This window comes from Mauremys reevesii, linkage group 4 (genome assembly GCF_016161935.1).
Source record: "Mauremys reevesii isolate NIE-2019 linkage group 4, ASM1616193v1, whole genome shotgun sequence".
In the NCBI taxonomy this organism is placed as follows: domain Eukaryota; kingdom Metazoa; phylum Chordata; order Testudines; family Geoemydidae; genus Mauremys; species Mauremys reevesii.
Genome location: NC_052626.1, coordinates 71,885,933 through 71,910,100, shown reverse-complemented (window position 1 = coordinate 71,910,100; position 24,168 = coordinate 71,885,933). Strand labels below are relative to the sequence as shown.

At 50.1% G+C, this 24,168-nt stretch overlaps 1 protein-coding gene across 11 annotated transcripts in view; it reads right to left on the bottom strand.

Moving 5' to 3' along the window:
• Positions 1–983: 983 nt before the first annotated feature.
• The window catches only part of PACSIN3 (protein kinase C and casein kinase substrate in neurons 3), a 32,625-nt gene continuing 9,440 nt past the window's right edge, over positions 984–24,168 (bottom strand). For 2 of the 11 annotated variants that reach the window (XM_039534161.1, XM_039534158.1), the window contains exons 2-14: positions 15,985–16,053; positions 14,649–14,755; positions 13,687–13,756; positions 12,039–12,139; positions 11,383–11,539; positions 10,313–10,548; positions 9,686–9,841; positions 8,786–8,961; positions 7,714–7,834; positions 7,047–7,180; positions 6,145–6,210; positions 5,473–5,633; positions 984–1,317 (exon numbers count right to left, since the gene is read on the bottom strand). In XM_039534161.1, coding sequence (XP_039390095.1) covers positions 1,202–1,317; positions 5,473–5,633; positions 6,145–6,210; positions 7,047–7,180; positions 7,714–7,834; positions 8,786–8,961; positions 9,686–9,841; positions 10,313–10,548; positions 11,383–11,539; positions 12,039–12,092 — 1,377 coding nt within the window. In that variant the 5' untranslated portion in view covers positions 12,093–12,139; positions 13,687–13,756; positions 14,649–14,755; positions 15,985–16,053 and the 3' untranslated portion in view covers positions 984–1,201. Of the gene's footprint in view, positions 1,318–5,472; positions 5,634–6,144; positions 6,211–7,046; positions 7,181–7,713; positions 7,835–8,785; positions 8,962–9,685; positions 9,842–10,312; positions 10,549–11,382; positions 11,540–12,038; positions 12,140–12,427; positions 12,554–13,686; positions 13,757–14,648; positions 14,756–15,984; positions 16,054–24,168 lie in introns of those variants that run through there. The other 9 variants (XM_039534163.1, XM_039534159.1, XM_039534166.1 and 6 more) reach the window with 7 other exon arrangements.

Below are 24,168 nucleotides of genomic sequence, written 5' to 3'. Positions count from 1 at the left end.
CATCTTGTCAGAGGCTCCAAAAAGCTACATCATCCACTTCCCAGTCCCAGCCAGATAGTGGAAAGTAGAGAGAGTGCACCATCCTTGGTCCGATGACACCCTGGACATATTTTGTGACACCTCAGCATCCCCCCAGCTGTCTGGCATAAATATCGACTAGGATGGGAAACTTAGTTGAACCTCAAGATCTTGGTTGGCCCCACTTACCCTGCAGGAGCTCAGAGCACCCCCACTGCAGCCACAGTGCCCCCAGCCCTGGTGCACCAGGCCCACAGCACCAGGCAGGCAGTGCAGCCCCAGCACCGGCCGCCTTGAGTCCCTGTAGGAGGCAAGCCAGCTAGCCCCAGTCAGCCTGGGCCAGGGTAGAGGACTGGAAACTGCAGGAGGGGGCCTGGCCTGGGGGCAGACCCAAGCTAGGCTGTTTGGGGAGGCACAGCCTCCCCTTGCCTAGGATACCCACCACCCATGCTCAAGATGCTCCACCTGGGATAGCCCTTTGGGCAAGTGAGCAATAACCAGCGCTACCGTACTGGATCTTTGGAAGAGAAAAGAATAGACTAGAGCCACTCAAGCTGTGTCAGCTACTCCAGCTGCAGTCACAGAGCAATCAATGAGACCTAGAGGTGAATGGTATTGAAAGCTGCCATCAGATCTAAATGAATTACCATGGACGCTTGGCTTTTGCCAGTCCCTGTGGGAAGGGGAGCCAAGACCACCAGAACCATACCTGAAAGGGTCCAAAAAGGGAGTTACACTAAGGTTTCCTCACAGCAATGTGTCTTAAAAGTTTCCCTAAAGAGGGAAGCTTAGTAACAGAGCAGCCTTCAACCAACCAACCATGGACCCCAGAGCTCTCAGCTAGATTTTACAAGCAGAAGCAGAGTGGCAAGGTATCAGTATGTCCCAATAGCTCATCCCAGCACAAGCCATTAAGACCCTTCCCACCCCCTCCAAATCCCTACAGTGCACAGAGGTTGCAGCAGTCTTTACTCAATTTTTGTTTATTAGAAAATCTCTACAGCTCTAGAATTTTAAAATGAAGCATTGATTACAAGAAATAAGTGTCCCCAGAGAGTCCAGAAATTGCTACATATGCTGTTGATGTGGGTTAGGGGCCCAGCAGTGACCTGGTGACCTCTGCAGGAGATGCTGATATACATGTGAGACACACACACACACCCCCTCAGGATGAAAGTAGCAATCATGATCCCACCCTCTTGACATAGTTAGCAGGATAGAGTCCAACCTGGCCAGTGCAAAGCCGGCCTTTGCACCAGCCCTGCTCATCCTCTTCACTGATCTTCATTAGCTCTTCACCTAAAAGAGGAAACAGCACAAACTTTGCCACTAGAAAGGAGTCAGAGTCCATACGCCTTCCAGTGTCTGGATAGCTCCCTAGGGGCAAGGGAGCATGACCCCCCGATTAGAAGTACAGTATCTCCTCACTTAATGTTCCAGTTAACGTTGTTCTGTTGCTGATCAATTAGAGAACATGCTCATTTAAAGTTGTGCAATGTTCCCTTAAGTTGTTTTGGCAGCCACCTGCTTTATCCACTACTTGCAAAAAGAGCAGCCGGTTGGAGCTAGCTGGTGGGGGTCTTGGAACCAGGGTGGATCAGCAGCCCCCCTATCAGCTCCCCACTCCCCTAAGTTCCCTGTGCAGCAGTGGCCCAGCAGGCTATCAATTGCTGGGCAGTTCAGCTGTCCCTCCCTCTACTGCCATGTGCTGCTCCCAGGAACCTCCTGCTTGTGGGGGGGGAGGGGGGAGAGGAAGGGAGAGTGCTGATATCAGGATGTCCCCCTCCCCCCCACTCCTGCCCCCCCATTCCTGTACCCCATCTCCAAAGGGGCAGGGAATAGGACAGGGCTCAGGATGGAGGGAGCAGCTGCTGTCTCAACTTGCTGATCTACTTAAAAAAGGCAAAAAAACCCAAGGTCCTGTAGTGGCACCAAATCTTAAGTAAAGGGGGTCATATAAGGTGTCTAAGACCAGGTTCTGGGTTGCTGGTTATGATTATGCTGTCTGTATGTCTGTGTATCATTTTGTAGTTGAAGGTATAAGTATTGGCTCTGTACTGTCTGTATTTTGTATTATGCTCTGCTTCTGGGAAATATCCCAGACAAGCTGGTGTTAGCCCTGCCTAGCTGGCTTGATGGCCCATTAAGGACCATCAGCTACACAATTGACCCATGGAGAGAAGGCAGACATGCCTTGTGACTCAGCAAAGTATGCAGAGACTTGTCCATGTGACTGCAGACTCCATTTTGCTGTAATTTTCCACAGTGAGGACAAAGAGATTCTTACACCTGGAAAAGTCTATATAAGGCTGATGCATCATCTCCATCTTGTCTTCAATCCTGCTTCTGACCTCTGGAGGGACTTTGCTACAAACTGAAGCACCCATCCCAGCGGGGGATGTTCCAGAGACTTAACTCGAACCTGCAGTTTATGCCATCACTGCTGCAAGCCTGAACTAAGAACTTTGCCATTACTGTATGTAATTGATTCCATTTAACCAATTCTACCTCTCATCTCTACCTTTTTTCCCTTTGTAAATAAACTTTTAGATTCTAAAGGACTGGCAACAGCGTGATTTGTGGGTAAGATCTGATGTGTATATTGACCTGGGTCTGGGGCTTGGTCCTTTGGGATCGAGAGAACCTTTTTTTCTTTTATTGGGGTGTTGATTTTCATAATCATTCATCCCCAGGACGAGTGCACTGGTGGTGATACTGGGAGACTGGCGTGTCTAAGGAAATTGCTCGTGTGACTTGTGGTTAGCCAGTGGGGTGAGACCGAAGTCCTTTTTGTCTGGCTGGTTTGGTTTACCTTAGAGGTGGAAAAACCCCAGCTTAGGGCTGTGACTGCCCTGTTTGAGCAATTGGTCCTGATTTGGCACTCTCAGTTGGGTCCAGTGTACTTAGAGTGGGGTCAGCGTACTTAAAGGGGCAATGTGCATCTCTCTCTCTCTCCCCCCGCCCCCAATGTGTCTCCCCCTCTCTCTCACACACACCCACAGCACTTTGGAAAGTAGAGGGAGTTGTGTGCTCCAGGGGGATAGCATGGGTTCATCATCATGTTCAATTTCCAGCCACTGCCATGCTGTGTCTCCTCCCTCCATTTGTGCTGCCTTGTAGAGTGAGAGGCTACATTAACAACAATGTTAACCCTTGAGGGTTCAGCCGAGTGCTAGTTCATCATTTAGCAGTAAGGCATTCCCTGGGAAATATCTCACCCCTCTTACTCCACCACCTCAACCAAGCTTCACAGTCATCATCATGTCTGTGTGCAGTATTAAATTGTTTGTTTAAAACTTTTATATATAAAGTCTGTCTGGCAAAAAAAAGTTTCCCTGGAACCTAGACAACCCCCATTTACATTAATTCTTATGGGGAAATTGGATTCGCTTATCATTTCACTTAAAGTTGCTTTTTTCAGGAACATAATTACAACATTAAGCAAGGAGTTACTGTACCAACCCCATACAGGTGAAATGCAGCAAAAAAGTCTAATCTTGATCTCATCACATCTCAATATTTCCCATTGGAAAAGAACCATATTGCAGGCACACAACTCTATAGAGAACTCGGAGGAGGAGATGGTGCTCATGAAGGATTTTTTTTTCCCTAGATAAGGGGACCAGGACCAGAGAGGTCAAGAGAAGGCCCTTGGGGAGCACAGCACTTCAAGTCTCAGTGCTGGAACTCTGCTTCGTGTTCTCTCTGGCCCAAGGCTCCTCTGAAACAGTTGGGAAGGACTAGTGAAAAACCGCTGAGTTCTAGCAGTTAGATGCCTATTCAACGATTGGCCAAAGACTTCGCAGTCAGTAAGCTATGGAATGGGCCCACAGAGATGGGCCAGGAAGGGCTCTCATTCCTTACCCCAGCTCTGAACTTTGGGAAAGGGAAGGAATAGGATCACTTGCCACCAATAGAAATCCTTTGTCTCTACCATGACAAGGAGATTTGACAGCCATTGTGGGACCGTCCAATTGTTCAGAGACTGAGAAGGAAAGTCACCTTGCAAGCCAGGTTGAACTCAAGCCCCATTAGTACAGAGTGGTTATAGCAGCATTTGGATGAAATGAGCTGACCCCAGCACTGAAGGGACTAACTGGTTTGATTTAGAGCTGTTTCTTTTGGGGGAGGGGTGGGGCCCTTGGGCCTGCTACCTTCCATCTCCTCCCAAGCAGCATGTGTCAGGGAGAGAAATTGTCTCTCTCCTGCCCCCTAAGGCAATTATCCTCATCCACATTATTGCTGGGATTGCTTTAAAGCTGTTCTACTGAGCCAGTAAGTGAGTTAGTGCCAAGAAATCTAGCAGTGACTCAGCAGCACAGATGCTCACCTCATGCACCAGGCCCTTGTTGGGCCAGGGATTTTAGTACCTGAAAGAGAGTCAATGTTTCTGCAAGCAAGTCAATACAAGCAAGATTAGAAACACTCCCAAGATCCAGATGGCCCCTCGGAAGATTGGGGAGGGGCGGGCAGAGTACGAACAGCTGAAGTGCAGAGAAAGGTCCCAGGGTTCTTCTTAGCCTCATCATCTACTGGGAGCAGACTGCTCCAGTCCCAGAAGCTCCCTCACCTTAGGTCAGTATTTTGCAACCCATGACCAGTGGGCTGCATGTAGCCCAATTAGCACACAGCTGGGCGCTAAAGACCGCCCATCTTGTGTGCTGCAGGGACAGGGCTGCCGTCCGGCTTGCACACCAAGCCGGGTGGCAGCCCCAGTGTGCACGCCACAGGGCTCTGCTCCTGGCCCAGCTCTGTGGAGGGAGTCTTTGAGTGGGGGGGCACTGGACAGACGGGTCTGGGGGGTGGCGCTGTGGTTCTCAACCTGTGTCCCAGTAACATGTGTGGCCCACAATGATAAATAGGTTGAGAACCACTGCCTTAGGTGGTGGCTTGTGGAGCTTCCTCCTGCTAACCTCACTCCAGCTTATCGGACAAGAACTTAATCCCCCCAAAACTAGCTCTGTCTGGCCACTTTATAAAGGCAACCCAAACCCTCCCCCTTTAAGTTCCTAGGGAAAGGTTTGGAGGAGGAGATTTTCACACTTTTGGCCCAAGGGAGCAACATTTGCTAATAAGGGCTCAACACCCCCCGCCCTTGTTCAGAGTTTCCACCTGACACACACATCAGGTAGGTCCCACCCTCCCCCAAACACACACAAATCAGGTTATGGGCCTGCTCTTCCCCAACCCCTTGGTCAGGACCCAAAAACATTCCCTTTTCAGCATTTGAATGCCTCACTAAGTACGAGATGCCTCCTCTACAATACGAGCGTTGCTGATCCCCCTCACTGAGCAGCGTGGTGGAATGGAGTGCTGGCCTCCCTAGTGCTATGCCCTTCTCCAGGAACAGCGGGCAAGGACAATGAACAGTTCCCAAGGAGCTATCCAGATCTCAGTGGGAGGTTTCCAACCATCAGCCCAAGTGGTAGTGGCAAGGGGTTAATGCCTCTGTACCTGCTTTAAAGCTCAGTTCATCAGCCTCCTGTCCTGTGTAATCATACAGCGCTCGCACCTGTACACCTGGTACTTTTACGTCCTCCTCGTGCCCATTGGCATCCAGGCACTTCTTGGGAGTGTCGTCATCGGACCACTCCGACATGTCCTCTTTCCCACCGCTGCGTGGATGGGGAGCAAAAAACAAAAATCCAGATTCATCTCAAACTCAGGACTGACCCTCTGAAGTGCCTCCTCATCTCCTGAGTCATACACCACCATAGAGCCCCAGGGACAACTACACTGTTGAGCCAGGAGGAGACAGAGAGGCAGGACAGGAGGGTGGAAATGTATGGGAAGGAGAGAGACCAGGAAAAGTTAGAAAACTGTGGAACCCCAGGGGGTTGTGCAGGTAACTGGTCCAAACAGCATCTCCCTTTCAAGCCCCAGCCCCACTCAGCAGACACCCCTCACCCAGGACAGGCCAAGCCAATTTTAAATAGAAGGAAGTTCAGGTATTTCCAAAACATACTCAGCTGGAAACAGTCCTGAAAGAGAAAGGAGGCCACATCCCCCCAGGGCAGACTCAGCTGGTTTCCCTAACTCCGGGGCCAGAGCAGAGGAGAAAGGAAGAGCAGAACACAGATACTTTGAACCCAGACACCTCCTGGATAGGTTGTGTTCCATACTAACTTCACATGGGCTGATGCCCTCAGGGTGTCATAGAAGAAATTGTTCTTCTCCGCTTGGTAGGAAAACCTGTTGATTAGTAAATAGGGCCCTGAATCCAGCTGCCTGGGAAAGGACAGCAGCCTGGAGACAGCTCCACCCAGATTGTTTCCAACTCCTTCCCTCCCATGTTCAACTCTAAGCTTCATTTGTGCCAGCAGGAGATGATGTCGTCTGGGTCAGGAAGGAAGTGAACACCACAGGACACTGATTTCCTAAGCCCCTTCCCATGCTCTAACTCATTTGCTACAGATCCTGGAAGAGGAAGCAGCTACCTGAATTGTGTAAACTGTCACCACTGGGCTTGTCAAGTTTTGACCATGTAGCAACCCCACACCAAACCATAAGATGCTCATATCCAGGGAAGAGAGTCTTGTTCAAACATCCAGGCCTGCTGGTGTACCTAGGGAAGGATTTCTAGTTCCTAATCCCTCTGGGCTTTTTCCCTTTTCCCAGAGATAAAAGCAGCTGAAGGCAAAATCCTACCAGCATCCTCCCCCACACAGCAACCTGCTCAGCAGTGAATTAGACTAAAACCCATGCTAGGATGGATTGAGAGGAGACCCCAGTACTGAACAGGGCCACTAGGAGAGGAAGGTCCTAGCTCTGGCACTATCATGTAACTGCATGTGGACAGCAGAGGAGATCCTCCCACTATTCCACCCCAATGCTCCAAGCAAGCCCCTTTCTCTGCCCTACTCATTTCCACGTTGTATAGGCAAGGGCACCGCTTGGGGCTCACCCATTTCCAGCCCAATGGCTAAAAAAGGGAGCGAAATACAAATGAGAATTTCTCTCAGCTCAGCTAGTTCATACCCCAGGGCATGATTATTCCTCTCTAGGATGTCCCAGGCTTCAGCTCTTACCCTCGCCGTGTCTGTGGAGGGGTCTGAGAGACACCATCCCGTGTGGGCACAATGCTGGTCAGCATCACATCTTCAGCACTTTTACTGCTTTTTGCCTTCTTGCTGATTGGCCGCTGGGTTTCCAGGGTCCATTCCTGTTCAGAAGGAAAGGAACATCAGTCCCCTGAGTCCAGAGAGCTTTGACACAGTTTATTCTACTGCCAGGGAGGAAGATGGGAGGCACAAGAACACAGCACCATATTTAACTAATGGCCAAGCAATGCAATGGAATAGTCTGCCAAATAAGAGCCCTGCAGAGGCAGTAAGATCAGGCCTGAGGACTGGGGGTGTGGGGGGGTGGGGGAGAGAAGATGCAGCATGTCTCATTACCCTTAGTGTAAACCCCCATCCCTGACCAGAGCTGAGTGGGGGGGGGCAGAATGATTACATTTTAGCTGGCATGGCAACTCCCCAGTTGCCACAGGGGTGGAACTTCCAGTACTATCCCCTCTAAAAAGAAAAAAAAGAAAAAGAAAAAAGAAAGGTGCAAACATCATGATCCCAGGTGAGCAGGGATAGAGCCTTTTCCAGTGGGAAGAGTCTCAGAGGGCAGGGGGAAGCCACAGAGTAAGAGTACAATAAAGTAGCCCTGCAGCATGTGGAAATATATTCTAGAGTGATATGCCACCTCAAACTGTGGCCAATTCATGGCCATGCCTGGCCCATGTGTGTTGCGCCACCATTTCAGGTCCTCCTGGTCATCTGCAGCCACGATTCCCTGGTACAGATCCCGGTACAGTGCATGGAAACTGCAAGCAGAAGCAGAACCAATGTCAGTGAGCAAGTCTCTGTACAGCCCCAGATTACTGTCAGTTGCATAAATTTCCCCTTTCACCTCCACATCATCCTACTTCAAGAACCACTGGGGATTAGAGGCTGTGCTCCAGTGCCTTTAACCCCAAAGCATTTCACAAGCCACACACATCCCACTCCATAGAAACACCATCCCCTCAGAGATGGAGCAGGGAGCCAGTTGGCCTGGCTCACAGGGACACAGACAGCTGGGGATGCCCTGCTGCTGGAACTTGCAGAGGGTTGGCAGAATCCCATGAAAAGACACCGGGAAATGGGTCTGTTTGATGTGTAATGTTCCCTGACCCTACACAAAAACTGTCCTGGGAGGCTGCAATGGCTACCTCCATGCTCCTGCACAGTATTACACATCTCCTGACTCATATCACACCAAAGGAAGCAGGTTAAGTGTCTCCAGCTATTGGAGGGAATGGGGTGGTGTTGGCCCTCAAAGATTATGGAGCAGTGAGTTGGGGTATGTCTACACCACATCTGGGAGTCTCTCTCTCAGCCTGGGTCCACAGTGGAGCTGGCTCACTAAAAATAGCTGTGCAGAAACGGCAGCTCAGGCTCTGAAGCCTGGGGGTAAGTCTGTGCACCCAGATACAGAGTAGACATCCCTTTAGAGGCATGTAACAGCCTTCACTTCAAAGTGAAGGACAGAGTAGACTAAAGACACACACCCACAAGAAGGGTGCACGATGGTAGGAGCAGTGGAATCCTCAAACTGAGGCGGAACCCTCCCTGAATAAAACCAGAGACAAGCTGTGGTCGGACTGCAGCTATTCACTCAGACACCTTAGAAGGGGAAATAATAGGACACAAGCCCTCCACACGGTCTCCTTTCCAAGAGGCCATGAAGTGACTATCCCCTGTCACAGGCCAGGGCCCACTGAACAGGTAGGTACCTTTCATTAGTGGAGATGTTGAGGTGTTGGTGTAGATCCAGGAACATCTCCTTGAAGAAGCACAGTCGCTTGCACTCTGCCTCCTGGCAGCCCTCAAACACCTGTTCCATGTCCTCCATGTAGCGGGGATTGTAGCGGTTTAGCTCCTCCAGCATCTTCTCATACTGATCCTTACACTGCAGCAGCCGGGAGAGAGAACAAACATAAGCCAGCCGGCCCTGGTGCCAACCCCCTGCTCTGCACCCAGTCTAGGGTACACGTGTGTACACACACACTTACTTCTTCCCTCCTGCTCTCCTCTCCATCGGAGGACCCTGCACAACTAAGTGTGGTGTATGGGAACATCAGGGGAACCCAGGCAAGCCCCTTTCTCACCAGAGCCAGGCTCCCAGTCCTGCCATATGAGTGACCCCTCTCTGCCTCTGACACCTTCCCTAGTTCTCCAATGGCAGTGACTTTCCCAGCTGGGGGGGGGGGGGGGAGGGAGGGGCAGAGACAGACACATGCACACGCGCTCAGCTCTCCAGCCATCTTCTCCATTGAGCAGCTCTACAACTCTGCATTCAGCTAGACATGCACACTAGTCACTCTTGGACCAGATCTTTCTGCACTGCAGCTTCTATCCTGTGGAGCAGCAGCCTGGAACTATTTGTTGCACAGCACCAGGTGTGCGGTCTGATCTTTGTCACCAGGACCTGACTAGCTATAGGTCAGTCCCATGAGGTACCGAGCTCCCACACTTCCCATTGAAGTCAGCAGGCAGCGAGGATACTTGGCACCCTGTAGGACCAGGACCCAAGTTGACTTCTGCCTTCAACACACTTATTTCAAGTCTCTTCTCCCCATGCCTCGCCAGTATAGTGACCCCTAATGGTATGAGTCCACATTGGGCACACCCACCTTCTCAGCCTCTTGTGCACATTTCTCCACACGCTCCTGCAGCTTGTGCAGCTGCTCCTGCGAGATGGCGGAATCTGCCTTGGCATGGTTCTCACGTGTCTGTGCAGTCTTCTCATCCTTCCGGGCTGTGTGATAGTTCTTCTTAGAGGTCTCCACCTAACACAGGTAGTTCTGTAAAAACAGAGCCAGATGCCCCAACACAAACTTCCCCATCCCTTACGTGTTGCTGTGGGGTGGGAGAAGAGTTGGTAGGTGTTGTTTTTCAGCCTTTGTTACTGGCAGCAAACATTACACAGGAGCAAGCCCCATCGGGAGAGGCCAGCTCAGCCATCAGCCTGCCACGCTCAAAGGGAAAGGCTTCCCCTGAATGACACAGCCAGGAAGTCACCCCCTATAAAGTCACAGGTTGCCACACAGGAGGGCCCCAGCCCACCAACCCTAGATATTGCTGCACCAAGGAAGGCTGCAAGTCTGCCATGGGCAAGGAGCCAGCCACACCGAACAGAACCAACCCCCACAATCAAAGAGAGGCCTAAACAAAGCACACCCAAGCTAACTGCACTCCAGGCAAAAATGTCTAGCCCCAGCATCCCAGCCCCCTCTGCCTTACACACACTCCTTGCTCACATCTTTCAGCTTCTTCACCCAGGGTTTCTGGGCCTTACGGAATCCATCCTCTGCTTCTTTAGTCTCCTTGAACCCACCAATCATCTGCTTATGGTAGGCCTCCTTCTGCCAGGCCTTGATCTTGTCTGCATCTTCACCAGCAAGATGGTTCCGCACCTCTAGATGAATCTCACTCAGCTTGTCTGCGGCTGTCAGGAAGGCGTGCCAAGTCTTCTCTAGTGTGCCATACTGAGGGCCTGGAGGAGCAAACACAAGAGTGGCCATTACAACCCTATGTCCACAGATATGGGGACCAAGTTCAGAAGCCAGCCTTCCCTCATCACGCAGGACACCTCTGCCACCACCAAAAAGTACTCAGGCCAACGTGGACTGTTCTCTGCACAGATAGGAAAGAGAGGAAGGACTAGGCGTTACAGCTCACAGTCAGGTATTAGCAATGAGCATCCATAGCTGATAATCTAGTCCTGCCCCAGTCAGTGCAGGGTGAGTCCCTACAAAATATTCCTCAGGGGCTTTGTCTGAGCTGAGCTTAGAAGAGAGAAGCAACGGCAGCCCCCTGGTTGGAGCTTAAGGCCAGTTTTACAGGCTAGTGGGCACTTTAGGGCATCTGTTCCAATACCCCCTCATTCCTTGTTATACTTTAAGGCCCTATCACCTTGTGATGTCAATCACTTGCCATTAGAGTCTCTTAGGCACTTGTGTCCCCATCCTCTCCTCCCAAGTCATTCTTTAGTCAGGCTACAGATCTTCCCTTGTACACACTCTAAGCCTGAACCTCCCCTCTCCAGTCTGGCAAACATTTTTTCGTAATGGAGCACTTGGAAATGCAAAGGGAACATCCCTTCCCTGAAGGGATCAGAGAACTGGTGGCTGGACAGGAACCACAGAGCATCCCTGTCCTAGAGCTACTTGGTTTGAGCCAGGAAAGAAGAATACAAGAACTCCAGCTCCATGTTGCCCAATGGGTGTGCTCATCTCCTACAGACAGCCCCAATCACAGTGAGACAGGGTGCTCTAGGAGCAGAGAGCTTCTCCTGAAGCCTGTGCCCACCCCAGCCTGCCTGCCTCACCCTTCTCCACAGCAGTCCTCCATTTGCGGGACCAGTCTGTTAGCTGCTGGGCATAGTTCTTCTCAATCTTGGCTCGCTCCTGGAAGCAGGAGATGAGGTCGTTACAGAGACGGTGCCCATCATCTACACGCTTCACTGTCCGCCTGTAGTTACCAGCCTGAAAGAGCAGACAGCGTCAGTCCCATTGCATTGACTTCACACCCACCCATCCACCCACCCTAGGAGCCAGAGGCAGCAGGTCAGGCCACCACATAGTGAGGGCAGGTCCTGCTGAGGCTAGCAGCTGGGCTAGGACCCCACCCAGGGCTCCCGCAGGAGGCAGCAAATATATTCTGGGAGGTTTAAAAGGTGGGATATTCTGGCTTCACATTCTTCTCTATTGGTGCTGATTCAGGTCTAGAACAGAGGCATCACTCAGTAGCTTCTGAGAAGGAAGGGGACACGTCCCCCTTACACCAAGGCCTATACACCCTATTGAATCCCCCTCCAGAGAAGTATACCAGTCCCAAAAGCAAGTCAGTGTCTCTCCCTGCCCCCCCCCCCCCACACACACTCCAGGGGAATAGCATATTACCCAGGGAGCTTGAGACCCACGCCATAACTCTACGGGTGACATGTAAAAGACATTTGCCTCCCTCTTAATGATCCCACCTTACCTCCCAAAAACTGCCCCCAGGAGCCTCCCCACCAACATCATCTTCTGATGACATAACCCTGGTTTTCTTGCAGCAAAGAATTTTTGCAGATTTCAGTGCAGCTGGAAGAGAAAGAAGAGCTGTTTGTAGCATGACACTGTCTGGGACTCAGCCACACACCATCCCGACAACTCACTTATGGAAGGGAATTCAGTTCAGTTACCCGTGGGCAAGTGTCCATATCACAGCACCACTGACACTTACCAACCCCCTTACTCAGTTCCAGCACTGAACTGGCCATGCAGACTTAACTCCTCTCCCCACTAGAAGGGATCCATGCGGGAGAGGCTTGTGGCATATTAGAAGGGATGTTGTGGAGGAAAATGGCCCTGCCAACACCCAGGCTGTACCTGTCCTGGAGACCCTGGTAAGTCCAGCACCTTTCACCAGCACTGTGAGCCTCAGCAGAGGCTCCTCCTTTTCGCACCAAGACCATCAGAGGAAGAGACATTAAACTACTGAGCATGCTCAGCCTTGAAACACTTAAAATAAGTTGTGTTGAAAGAGATGACTCTAGTGTCCCAATATAAAAAAAGAGTGAGGAGGATTAAGGGATTACATCAGTTACTGACTACAGAAAACAAAACCCAAGGGTCACCAGGAAGGCATGTCCTGAATGAGGTGCAGCCTGCTGGGCTAGGAAGGGAACTATAGCCACACCTAGTGCCATCTATCCAAGATGTGCTTGGGTTTCCCGGCAGAACCAGCTTCTTGGGAACATCCCAATTTATATTAGGCCACAATCTGTCACCACATTCCTGTGTTGGGCACAGGGAGTCTAGTGTAGAAGGCAACAGAGGCCCCATCTCACCCCACACTGATACACTGTCACTATCAATTCCTATTCAGCCCAATAGATAAATTTTGGCTGTGACTGGAATAATCCTGGCACTGCTGCCACATGAAGATTGCCCTGATGGTGGTGCTCAGGACAGTCCTGGCACTACCACCCTTTGGGGGGGGGGGCAGGGGGAGACAGGAGAAAGGCCTGAGTAAGGAGCATAGACAGGCCTGTCTCAGGCAAGTTTTGGTTAACATAGGATTGACATGCTTTGCTGCTGCTCTTCTCCTGTTGCACATTCCCAGTTATAAAAAGCTTCCCTCACACCCTAGAAAGGTATCTGCTCACTCTGCCAGCCCCAAGGCAGAACTCACACAGCAGAAGAAGCCTGAGACCAGTCCAAGAGACCAGATCTCCCATGTCCCCTCAGTCCTTCTGAGCGTCTGCTTTCTGGACTATCAGCCACACAATAAGAGCCCCATGGTAGACTTCAAAAGACATACAGAGGGAACCAAGGAGAGGGTTAAGTACCATCTGCCTGAGCAGCACATTTGGATAATATGAAGGGTGTTAGAGGGGAATCAAAGAAATTCCTCTGGCTTCCCAAGAAAGTTCCAACTTCCCCCAACCTCACTGCCCTCCAAGAAACTGCCCTTCAGTTACAGGAGCAAGTTGTCATACCAAACAGAAGATTCGGGCATGAAACCTTAAATGCAGAAGGACCCCTCCCCTCACCAGCAGCCCTGATAGCCAGCCTGTGAAAGAACTTTGCATGACTACAACTCAGGTGGTTCCACTCCTGTGCCCAGCAACAAAGTAACTACATACCTGAAAGAGAGAAGAATGAGGGCTCTGGAGGCCCCAGCTGCCCGGAGTGATTTCTGGGGCTGCTCCAACTCTAAATGTGGTGGTGGGTAAGAGAGAGATGTACAGACAGTTAGACCCTGCTGCTCTGACAAGTAACAGTCCTAGGATAGGAACCTGGGTCTCGCCCTGTGCTCAAGGCAAGGAGGGGCACTCCCGATACAGCAGCTGTTGCCACTCTCCATCTTCCAAGGTGCCACATTCCAGCATGTAGGGGAGATGCCAAATCCCTGTGTCACAAGATCCAGTCCCAGAGATTTAAAATAGAAGCAGTGGGGCAGCATGACGGCATTGTGCGGGAAAGGTGCTGTTATAACAGCTGAGGAAAAGGGACAGCCCAGTGCTGGAATGGACTAAACTAAATGAGGTTTCCCAGGCACAGCAGCTGCACTGGGCTCGGTCCTCCCTTCTGTTGCAGTACAGCCCACATGTCTTCTCTAGCTTCCCCGACTGCTGCTCGCACTTGGTTTTTCGGTTAAGCCTAGTGCCGTCTACCATGATGTGCAGGAGAATCAACAGGCAAAAGCCTTCTCTAGTGCCATTAGGCCAAAGAGCTAAGTGATTTAGACATTTTATTGCAGTAGTAGCAACCCCACTCATAGACCAGGACCCCACTGTGCTAGGCACTGTACAAACATGAGGAGACAATCCCTGCCCAAGGAGCTTGTACTCCAAGTAGTAGTAACATTTCGTGTTTGGATTGGCTTTGTTTGTTCTGATTGATTTTTCTGTGTTAGAAATGGACATCCTGCTGAAGCTAGAAGGCTACAACGGCTGAGAATTAATTACATGGAGATAACGCAAGAGCCAACAGAATGGAAGCCGCAGCACCTGAGAAGGGAGGGGATTTAGTCAAACTAAGATTTGGCAGGGAAAGGCGGGGGTGAGGGAAGGGGATGAGGGGCAGCTTGAGTCACTGTGCTAACCTTTAAGTGTTAAAGAGTCATCACATTGCCCCTTCAGTTAAAGTGTAGACATCCCTGGGACTTCTAGTCATCCTCCAATACCACCAGACTTTACACTCTGGAAATCTCTAAGGTAACACACAAGCAGTTAGGTTAAATATATGTTTTTATCTCCCAGGCCTTATTTCTCCTTCATAAAGAAGCAAGAAGCACAAGACCAATTTAAAAAAATCCTTCTCAGGTCACCTTTAAACAGAGTATTGATGTGTCCTGCTACCACCCAGGGAGCGATGAATCACTGACATGCTTTCAGACTCTGGTTTCCAGTCCTGACTAACTACCCCACGTGAGAGTTTGGGGGTGGCGGCTGAAAATTGTTTAATGTGCTGTGGAGCAGCCATGCTCCATCTAGGGAGCAGTCAGAAAAGGGACTAAAGGACACCGAGAACCCAGGTCCATTCTTTCTGCAGTTTTTACATCAAACATTCAATTTAGGAGTCAGACAGGTGGCTTCTTTAGCTGCCAAAGCTATTAATCGACCCCAGAACTGCAAACCCAGCTGGATTTACTATGTCTTAACACCAGAAATAATGGACTTTGCAACCCAAAAGTATCTGGCATTTTGCTAGGGCACAAGCTTCTCCTGGAGCAGCATAGGCCCTACAGAAGTCCAGTGGTTTTGTCTTGGTAGAAGAAACATCAGGAAATGAGAGGGACCCTTTTTTGTACAAGCTCTTTCCAGAGCTCCTACACACTGAATCCATGTCAGTCACCAGGTCATACTGACCTCACATGCAGACTTGGAGAGAACACTTTATAACAAACACAAGCACTGAGAAAGGTAGATGCCACTGCCACCCTGAGCCCCAGGAAGAGCAAGAGGCTTGTCCTCCAAGTTGGTTATTCCTACAGCATCATGTATGCTGTCCGCTCTCACCAACAGCTTGAGGGCAGGGATAGCCAGGAGAGTTTACTAGCACAAAATTTTCTTTGTAGATCTATGTACCACACTCTGAGGCTAGTGGGATGGCAAAGCCAGCCCAAACTCCAAGTAGAATCCCTGCGGTGGCTTTGAGGAGTGGGGGGTTTATTTGTGGGGAAGGAGACAAACTACAAGCAGAAGGAAGCTCTCTGGCTGTTGGACAGCTTTTACAGTGTTGCCACTTTATTGCAAGTCTGGGAATCACGGGTATTTTCTTAGAGCCCCAGGTCCCGGGGTAATACTATTACAAGAGACTCTCTGCTTTCAAAGGGTTCCCAGCCCTCACAGCTGTTGAGAATAAAAAGCTTAAAAACCATGACCCAAGTGCACTACAAAAAGGGAAATTTTTCAAAAGCATTTTTAAACCAAACTTACGATTTTTGAATGCCTGAGGTTGGCTGTACCGTTAGGGGGTCATTTCACCAATGGAGACTCCAAGCCTGCCTTAAAATACAAATTACATTAGTTTTGTGGTCACAGCAGAGTACCTTGTGGACATCTTAACACGGCAGAGTGTTGGCAATTGCTGTACAGGAGAGGCCACGATACCACAATAGTAGGGGGTATGTAGGTCAGACCCAAGGTTCTTTGGCAGAGATAGTAGCAGTATTGGAAGAGCAAAGGATGTGGCAGGTCAGGATTGGGGGGGTGGGGGGCAGGAGGAGAAGTGCACCTGTCTCCCTCTCCTCCCTTCCACACCAGTAGTGGAAGAGAATCACATACTGTATTGCCTTGCCTGCTCCTGCAAGAGCACTAGAGTTAGACTGATCAGGACTCAGTCTCATTCTGCAGCAGAAAGAATGCATGCAGGGGCATCAGAGACTTCTGCAGAGCAGCTGGCTGGGAGAGGAGAAAAAATACAGGATTTCCACACCAAAGCTAGACCCCATAAATCAAAAGGGCTTTCAGAAAATCTCCTCACAGCAAAATTGTGGCCAGAGTAATATTCCCTCTTCTCACCATCAGCTACCCCATCTAGCTATCTAAATAAGCAGGAAGACTCTGAGTTATAAGAAGGTGCTAGAGTGGCTCGGGGTTTCTTCAGATAGTTATTTCCTACCCGGGAGCATTCCGTAAGCAGGGCTCAGCACCAGAGAACCCATTATGGCAGGGCTGCACCTGCCTCCAGAGCAAATTGAGAGGCAAACAACAGCGCTTGAGACCAAGTGATGAGAATAAAAGGTTGTGGAAGAGCTGTTAACTCACCCTTTGCTCTTCCCAGGGAAATGGCAGGAAGTGGTCCTCAGGGTGACTGACTACTCTGTGTCAGTACAAGGGAGCTGATTTTTTTCCCCTCTGTTTGGTCATTTCCAGCCTCTAGTTATCAGGCCACAAGCCAGTTCCATCCTCTAAATCCAGTGACTCCACAGGATTTACACCAGGGGTGGGGAACCTAGGACCCACAGGCTGGATCCGGCCCATTGGTTAATTTCATCGAGACTGCAGCGCCCTCCTGCAGGGCTGGAGTTGTGAGCACCAGGTTGGGGAGGAAGCCCTGAGCCTCCGCCCTCCCCCACCCCACAGGGCTGGAGCCACGAGTGCTGGCTGGACCCGCTGTGGGAGGGAAACCCTGAGGCTCGGTGCCCCCCCACCGAGGCTGAAGTTACAAGTGCTGGCTCACCCCACTGCAGGGGGTGGGGAAGCCCTGAGCACTGCGCCCCCCCACCCTGGGTAGGTGAGTGGCCCGCGACTGATTTTTTTCTGTGTCAATGGCCCATGACAGAAAAAAAGGTTCCCCACCCCTGGTTTACATCAAGACTGGCTGACCCTAGACAGTTGTCTGCTCCCCAAGGACAGGCAAAGGCTAGAGTACTGTAGGCAAAAGGAGGCTAACTGCAGAATTGCCCCCTCCCCTCCCTCTCTCTCACAGGGAAGGAATAGCCAGACTCTGCATGCATTGCATACCAACACCCCAGTACCCATGTGTGCCCATAGCCCCCTTCACTCAGCTCATACCCCTATCCACTGCTTTTGCATCTGTCTCCCACCCATCTTCATGCCTTCATCCCTGCATGGATTAACTTTCTCTGGCTTGGGATGCCAGGAGACCATCTTCTACTTCTTCCAGGAAGAATCAGGAATCCTTAGCCACTGAGTGTTTACCCAAGGCAGACAGAGAAAGCCTCCTCCCTGTGCACCACCCTTCGATACTTCCACCCTCTGAGTGCCTAGGGCACTATCTGGATAGATTGTTTGGATTGCCTCTTTGGACTGCTGGATCATTGTGGACGAGGTCTGGACTTTTCTATTCAGTAAAGTGAGGGGCATACTGAAATGGAAGGTTCATTCTCACCCTCCCAACTCCCCTAATTCTGGAAGGCAGCTCTGCAGGAGCTTCACCTTTGAAGTGGATTTGCACAAGTGGGAGAGCACAGCCTTTGCCACACTAGGTGTTCTGTCCCACCTTCCCCCACACCACCCCAGTTACTGCCAGACACAGGGTCGTCATGCAACTCGTTCCCATCTAGAAACTGAGGTTTTAGTCTGCCCAGCTTAGCCAGACATCTTTCACAAGGAATGGTTTTCCCTTGTTTTTAAGTCATTTCCACATCAGACACTGAAGCCAAGCCTAGCCCATGTTTGTCAGGAGCAGGCCATGTCTATCTCAGTTCCACTTCAGGGGGAACAGGGTCTTTGTGACTGGTTTGATTCCCCAGATAGTTCTCAGCCCTATACCAGATAGAGGTGAATGCACTGTCCCTACCGTACGGCACTCCCAGCCACAGCTATAGACATTTAGAGTGAACAAACTTACAAGAGATACTAAGCCTCAAGCCTCCATAGTTAGTTGTGAACTTTAAGGCAGGCTGGATAGAAGACTATCAATGAAAGCCAGGCCTGCCCTGCCATCTTATCTACAGGCCAACAGCCAAGAAAGCCCTTTATCTTTTCCACCAGTCTAGTGCCAGAAAAGACTTCCTGGTCCCAGCAGACCCCAGCACAGTGGTAAACATGGATTTCCTCTGAGCTAGTGATGTGTTCTACATTCCCACTATATAGTAGCTTCCTGTAAATGCCACACAGTACTTACCCACTTCCAGCAGGGCATGCCCAGGTCCCCACTCTAGCTTGCAGCTACTCAGCTGGGTGCCTGGTCAAGATGCCAGATAATGCAAAGATCCCACAAGCAATGGGAATATTAAGTGACTGCATGGGACATCCTTGTTGCTGGGGCGGGGCAGACTTTCACAATAGTGTTTATTCCAATCCAGGGATCACACCCTTGGTGGAGTCACCTGTCTGAGAAAGGAGCTAGGAGCCAATATTTCCCAGATGCTCCCTTGGAACTGGCGCTCCCAAAGCTGCCTAGTCCAGTTTAAAGAAGATTTTCAGATGAGTTATCCAGCTTGTGAAGAGAGAGAACAACAGACAGAGAGAGAGACAGACACAGCATTTAGTCAGAGCAGTAGGTACATGCAAAGGTCACTCCAGAAGCCTGCTAGCGGAAAAGACACTTTGCTGAGGTCAGACAAATCCACATCGGGTTTCAAGGATTGCAGGGCATCAGCAAAACACACTGAAGGAATCCCACATTCTTTCAAAGTTGGGACGTTCTGTGGCTGGAATGGCCAAATTCACACGGCCAAGCAGTCAGCGGCAGCTCTATGTATTTTGCCGCCCCAAGCACGGCAGACAGGCGGCTTCTGGCGGCACACCTGCAGGAGTTCCGCCGGTCCCACGACTTTGGCATACCCACTGCTGAATTGCTGCCGAAGCTGTGGGACCAGCGGACCTCCCACAGGCGCATCGCTGAAGGCAGCCTCACTGCCACCCTCACAGCGACTGGCAGGCCGCCCCCTGCGGCTTGCCACCCCAGGCATGCGCTTGCTGCCCTGGTGCCTGGATCCGCCCCTGCAAGCGGCGAACTCAAACTTCTCCTGAGCGTTGGGAGTTAGCTTAACTCTCTGCACTGGTATCCTCCACAACTCCAACAGACAACTTCCTGAAACAGAGAGACTGCACCATGCCCCATAACCCTGAAAATCCTCATTCTTACCTCAAGTTGCTCTCATTGCCAAAAGCTGTTCCTCATATCCAAATCCTCCTTTAGCTTCAGGCTGCTGCTCTCTCTTCTATTGTCTGGGGGTGTATCTACACTACAAAGACTACACCGGCATAACTATATCAGCATGGCCCCCTAACGCACACGTAGCCTACACTGACAGAAGAAGTTATGTTGGTGTAGGAACAACACCACCTTGAACAAAGTTAACCATGTCAATGGAAGCCCCCATCCACTGCTGCAGCTGCGTCACCACCAGGTGTTTTGTCAGCATAGTTATGTCGGTCCTGGTGTGGTTTTTCTCACCCCTGACCAATGTACTTATGCTGATATAACTTTTCGGTGTAGACCAAGCCTGACACAGGAGCTCCTTTCTTTCACTTTGAAGTTATCAGGAATGACCAGGCTCTAGCTCCCTCCCTTTCCAAGTCTTTTATTCTCTCTAGTTTAGAGAAATGAGTCTCAGGCCACGTCTATACATACAGTGCTTCAGTGGCGCAGCTATACTGATATAGCTGTGCCGCAGCATGTCTGGTGAAGACGCTGTATGTAGATGGGAAAAAAGCTCTCTCAATCAGCATAATAAAACCACCTCCACAAGTGGCAGAAGCTATGTTGGCAGGAGACGCTCCCCCACCGACATAGCATTGTGCACAGGAGCTCTTATGTCGGTGTAACTTATGTTACTTGGAGGTGGTTTTTTCACACCCCTGAATGACATAAGTTATACGGACATAGGCTGTAGTGTAGACATAGGTATGTCTTCACTACCAACATTATGCAGCACTTTAACATGGCTGTATAGTTGTGGCATCAGCGCTGGGAGAGAGTTCTCCCAGAGCTGTTACAGGGGAAAAAAAAAAAAAAAAAAAAACAAACCACACCACAAACCCACCTCCCATAAGGGGAGCAGCTCCCAGCGCTAAGGGCACAGCTCCCAGCTCTGTAGCACTGTCTACACTGCCACTTTACAGCGCTGAAACGTTCTCACTCCGGGGTGCGAAAACACACCCCACTGAGTGATGCAAGTTTCAGCGCTGTAATGTGGCAGTGTAGACAAGGCCTTAGTCTCAGTCTCTCCTCCTATCCTTGGGTTGGCTTTGTGGTACTTTTGCCTTTTCCACGGCTTTCCTGAGTTATGGAGACGAGAGATGCTGCCCCTGGAATAATGGGTGCCATGTCAGGTGACAGTTTGGGAAATTTGTCTATGTAAAACTTGGGAATTTTGGTTGACTTTTTGAAATTTCTCTGTCATTGAATGCTGCAGTATATATTGATTCAGCCATTTGCTAACACAATTTTTGTTATGTATCAGAGGGGTAGCCGTGTTAGTCTGGATCTGTAAAAGCAATAAAGAATCCTGTGGCACCTTATAGACTAACAGACGTTCTGCAGCATGAGCTTTCGTGGGTGAATACCCACTTCTTCAGATGCAAGTCAAAAGGCATCTGAAGAAGTGGGTATTCACCCACGAAAGCTCATGCTGCAGAACGTCTGTTAATCTATAAGGTGCCACAGGATTCTTTATTGCTTTTACAATTTTTGTTATGTATCTTCCCAGCCAGAGCTAGGGAGATGCAACAGCAACAGTTAACAGTCATTAATCTGAATGGTCTTCCATTCAGATGGAAGCTACCTAGAATAACAGGAGGGCTGGAGCCTGGGCGAAACTAGTCCTCCCCAAACTGTCTGGAGCGGGGCAGGGTAGGGTTGGAGCAACTGAAAATCCCCAGCTGAAAGGAAAAATTGACAAGAGGTGTTAAAAGCTGCTGTTAAAAACAGGGGTATGCTCGCTGAGCAGGGGAGCCTTTTGACTGTCTAACCCAAACAAGCTAAAGCAGCGGTTCTCAAACTGTGGGTCGAGACCCCAAAGTGGGTCATGACCCAATTTTAATAGGATCGCCAGGACCGGCATTAGACTTGCTGGAGCCCAGGGCCAAAGATGAAGCCTGAGGGCTTTGGCTCCAGGCCCCGAGCTTCCCCCACCGCCCACCCCTCGGTTAATGTAGTAATTTTTATTGTCAGAAGGGGGGTCGCAATGCAATGAAGTTTGAGAACCCCTAAGACAGCTTGCTGCAAGAGTCAGGGGAGAGTCCATGACCAGGAAGAGAAGACTGGACCAGAGTGGGTCCAGGCAGAGGGACCTGGAGCCCCTGAAGGCACTACCAAAGCCAAAGAATGTAGTGAGTATTGAGGGCGGGAACTGTGTACAGGTGTTTATTATTTTTCCACAGACCTCCTGTGCTTTGTCTATAACAGAAGTATGATTGGTTTATATAGTTTCACCCTTCAGGGACACGTGACAGCTTTACAGAGCAATTTCTAAACCAGAGTATCCGTGAGGGTAGAGCTCTGAGGAGGATGTGCTTGAGCAACTAGGGTGTCTTGGAGGACCAGGGCAGCTTGACTGTGATGTCTCGTTCCCTAAGAGAGGTACCAGACAGAGTCTGTGCCTGAAAAGTGTTCCCACAAGGCTAGAGTAAAAGGCTACGGCTAGACCCTGCTCAGACTAAGGGGACCTTAGAAGCACACAGATCCAGTGTGTGGTCCCAAACACAGCTGCCCGGTGGTCATCTGCAAAGTGGAGTTGTCAGAACTGTGCCATCAAGGCTTCAAAGAGCTGCACTATCACTTCCCTACTGTCATAGCAGGGCCGCCCCGGGGGGGCAGTCGGGCTACTTGCCCCAGGCCTCGGGCCCCGCAGGGGCCCCCACAAGACTATAGTATTCTATAATATTGCAACTTTTTATGGAAGGGGCCCCCGAAATTGCTTTGCCCCAGGCCCCCTGAATCCTCTGGGTGGCCCTGTGTCACAGCACCATAAATAGCATGGTTTCTGCCCCACAACATCTACATTCACCACTCAGTCATGCTGCTTCCCAGATGCCACCCATGACTGGTTTTCCCCTCTCTGACTGTGAGAGGGTTTCACTCATACCAAGTAACCCTCCATGCATGCAAGCTCCACTGTTTGTCTCTTTCACTCGATTAGCTGTTTGCTTCTATCCTGTGCATTTCCCACCCCTACCAATCAGTGTCAGCTAGCATCAAACTTGCCAGTGAATTCATGCCAGCCTCTAGACTCATTTCAGCTGGAAGGGATCTCAAGTGAGTTATCTATTCCATCCCTCTGTATTGTGGCAGGAGTGATTTCATCCCCAAACTATCTGAGGCGGGTGTCTAACCAAACCCTGACTAGCTCCAGGGAAGGCTGTCACTCTTCCCCTTGGCAACTTGCTCCTGCTCGTTCCCCCAATATTTAACCTACATTTCTCCTAATACAGCACAAATCCATGGGCTTGTCCACAGTCACTAACTAATGAGGATAATGCTGTACAGAGCTGCCCGAGAGCAGTAAAAGGATCTCCTCTGACCACCAGGGTGGGCAGCATCTGCCCACTTCCATACAGCCCTTGAATAAGAAGCTTATCCTTGGTGCCACTCCTCTACAAACTCTCCAGTTTGTTCACGTTGTTTTGTGAACTGAGTGAGGTTCTCCAAACAGAGCCGAGTGCTCCAGCCTCGTCCTGACAAGTGCCAGGTAGAGCAGAATAATTTGTGGTTGTTTTTACATTCGAAACTCCTATTCATTCCAGAAGGCAAATGTTCCACTGAGATGGAGTCACCTTGACAGACCATCAGGGCAAGGACTGGATCTTTATGTACTGAAAAGCTTTATGCACACAGGCCATATTCAAATAATCCTCCACAACCACCACTGCCTGGTTAGTCCCATTCTAGACCTGGGCATTTCATGGTTTCTTCCTTCATTAGACTTCATACCGTTCTTTAAAATTACTCATGAGTCTTTTCTGCCCATTTCTTCAATATGGAAATTTTACTGCATGTTAATCCACCCTGTTTTATATCATCCACGTACGCAAATAACCTCTACTACATCCTCCAAGTAATAACTATTTCCATTTGCTTCTCATTACACTGACTTGTCATTTGAGTTGCCACTTGGAGGTTTTATCATTAGGGATTTCTTTGTTGTTCAGACCAAGTCTATGACTGTGTCACGTCCTGACAAATTCAGAGAGCCTTTACCAGCTGCACCTCCTATTATCAGCAGTTACGTCATAGAGGCTATTGGCTTTGCTTGACACCACCTGATTTTACTACCCGTGTGTTTTTCACTGACGTGCACCTTTCTCTCAAACATTCACACAATGGAGATAACAGCCTGGAAGAAAGAGGTCAAACACCAAGGTTTTCCTGAAGTTCACCTGGTTCCCTGCACAACTCAGAGTTCTATTTTCTCCTCTACAGGTTATGGAAAAGGTAGAGAGCCTAAGACAACACCTAAAGAAAAGCAGGATCAAAGACAGGATTGAAACTGGGATTTCTCATTCAGGGGGATATGGGCTGGTATAAGGAGGGAGAGGGAATGAAGGGGGGGGGGCACGAGGGGTCACATACCCTGGTGGCCTTACTACATGTTGTGGTCAGTTCCTCTGCTTTGATGATGTGCAGGTTCATTGTTCACACTTTTGGCACCAAAACTAGTTTACTCAATTGCTTCCTTGGAGAGGAAAATCTAAGCAACCGTGGGG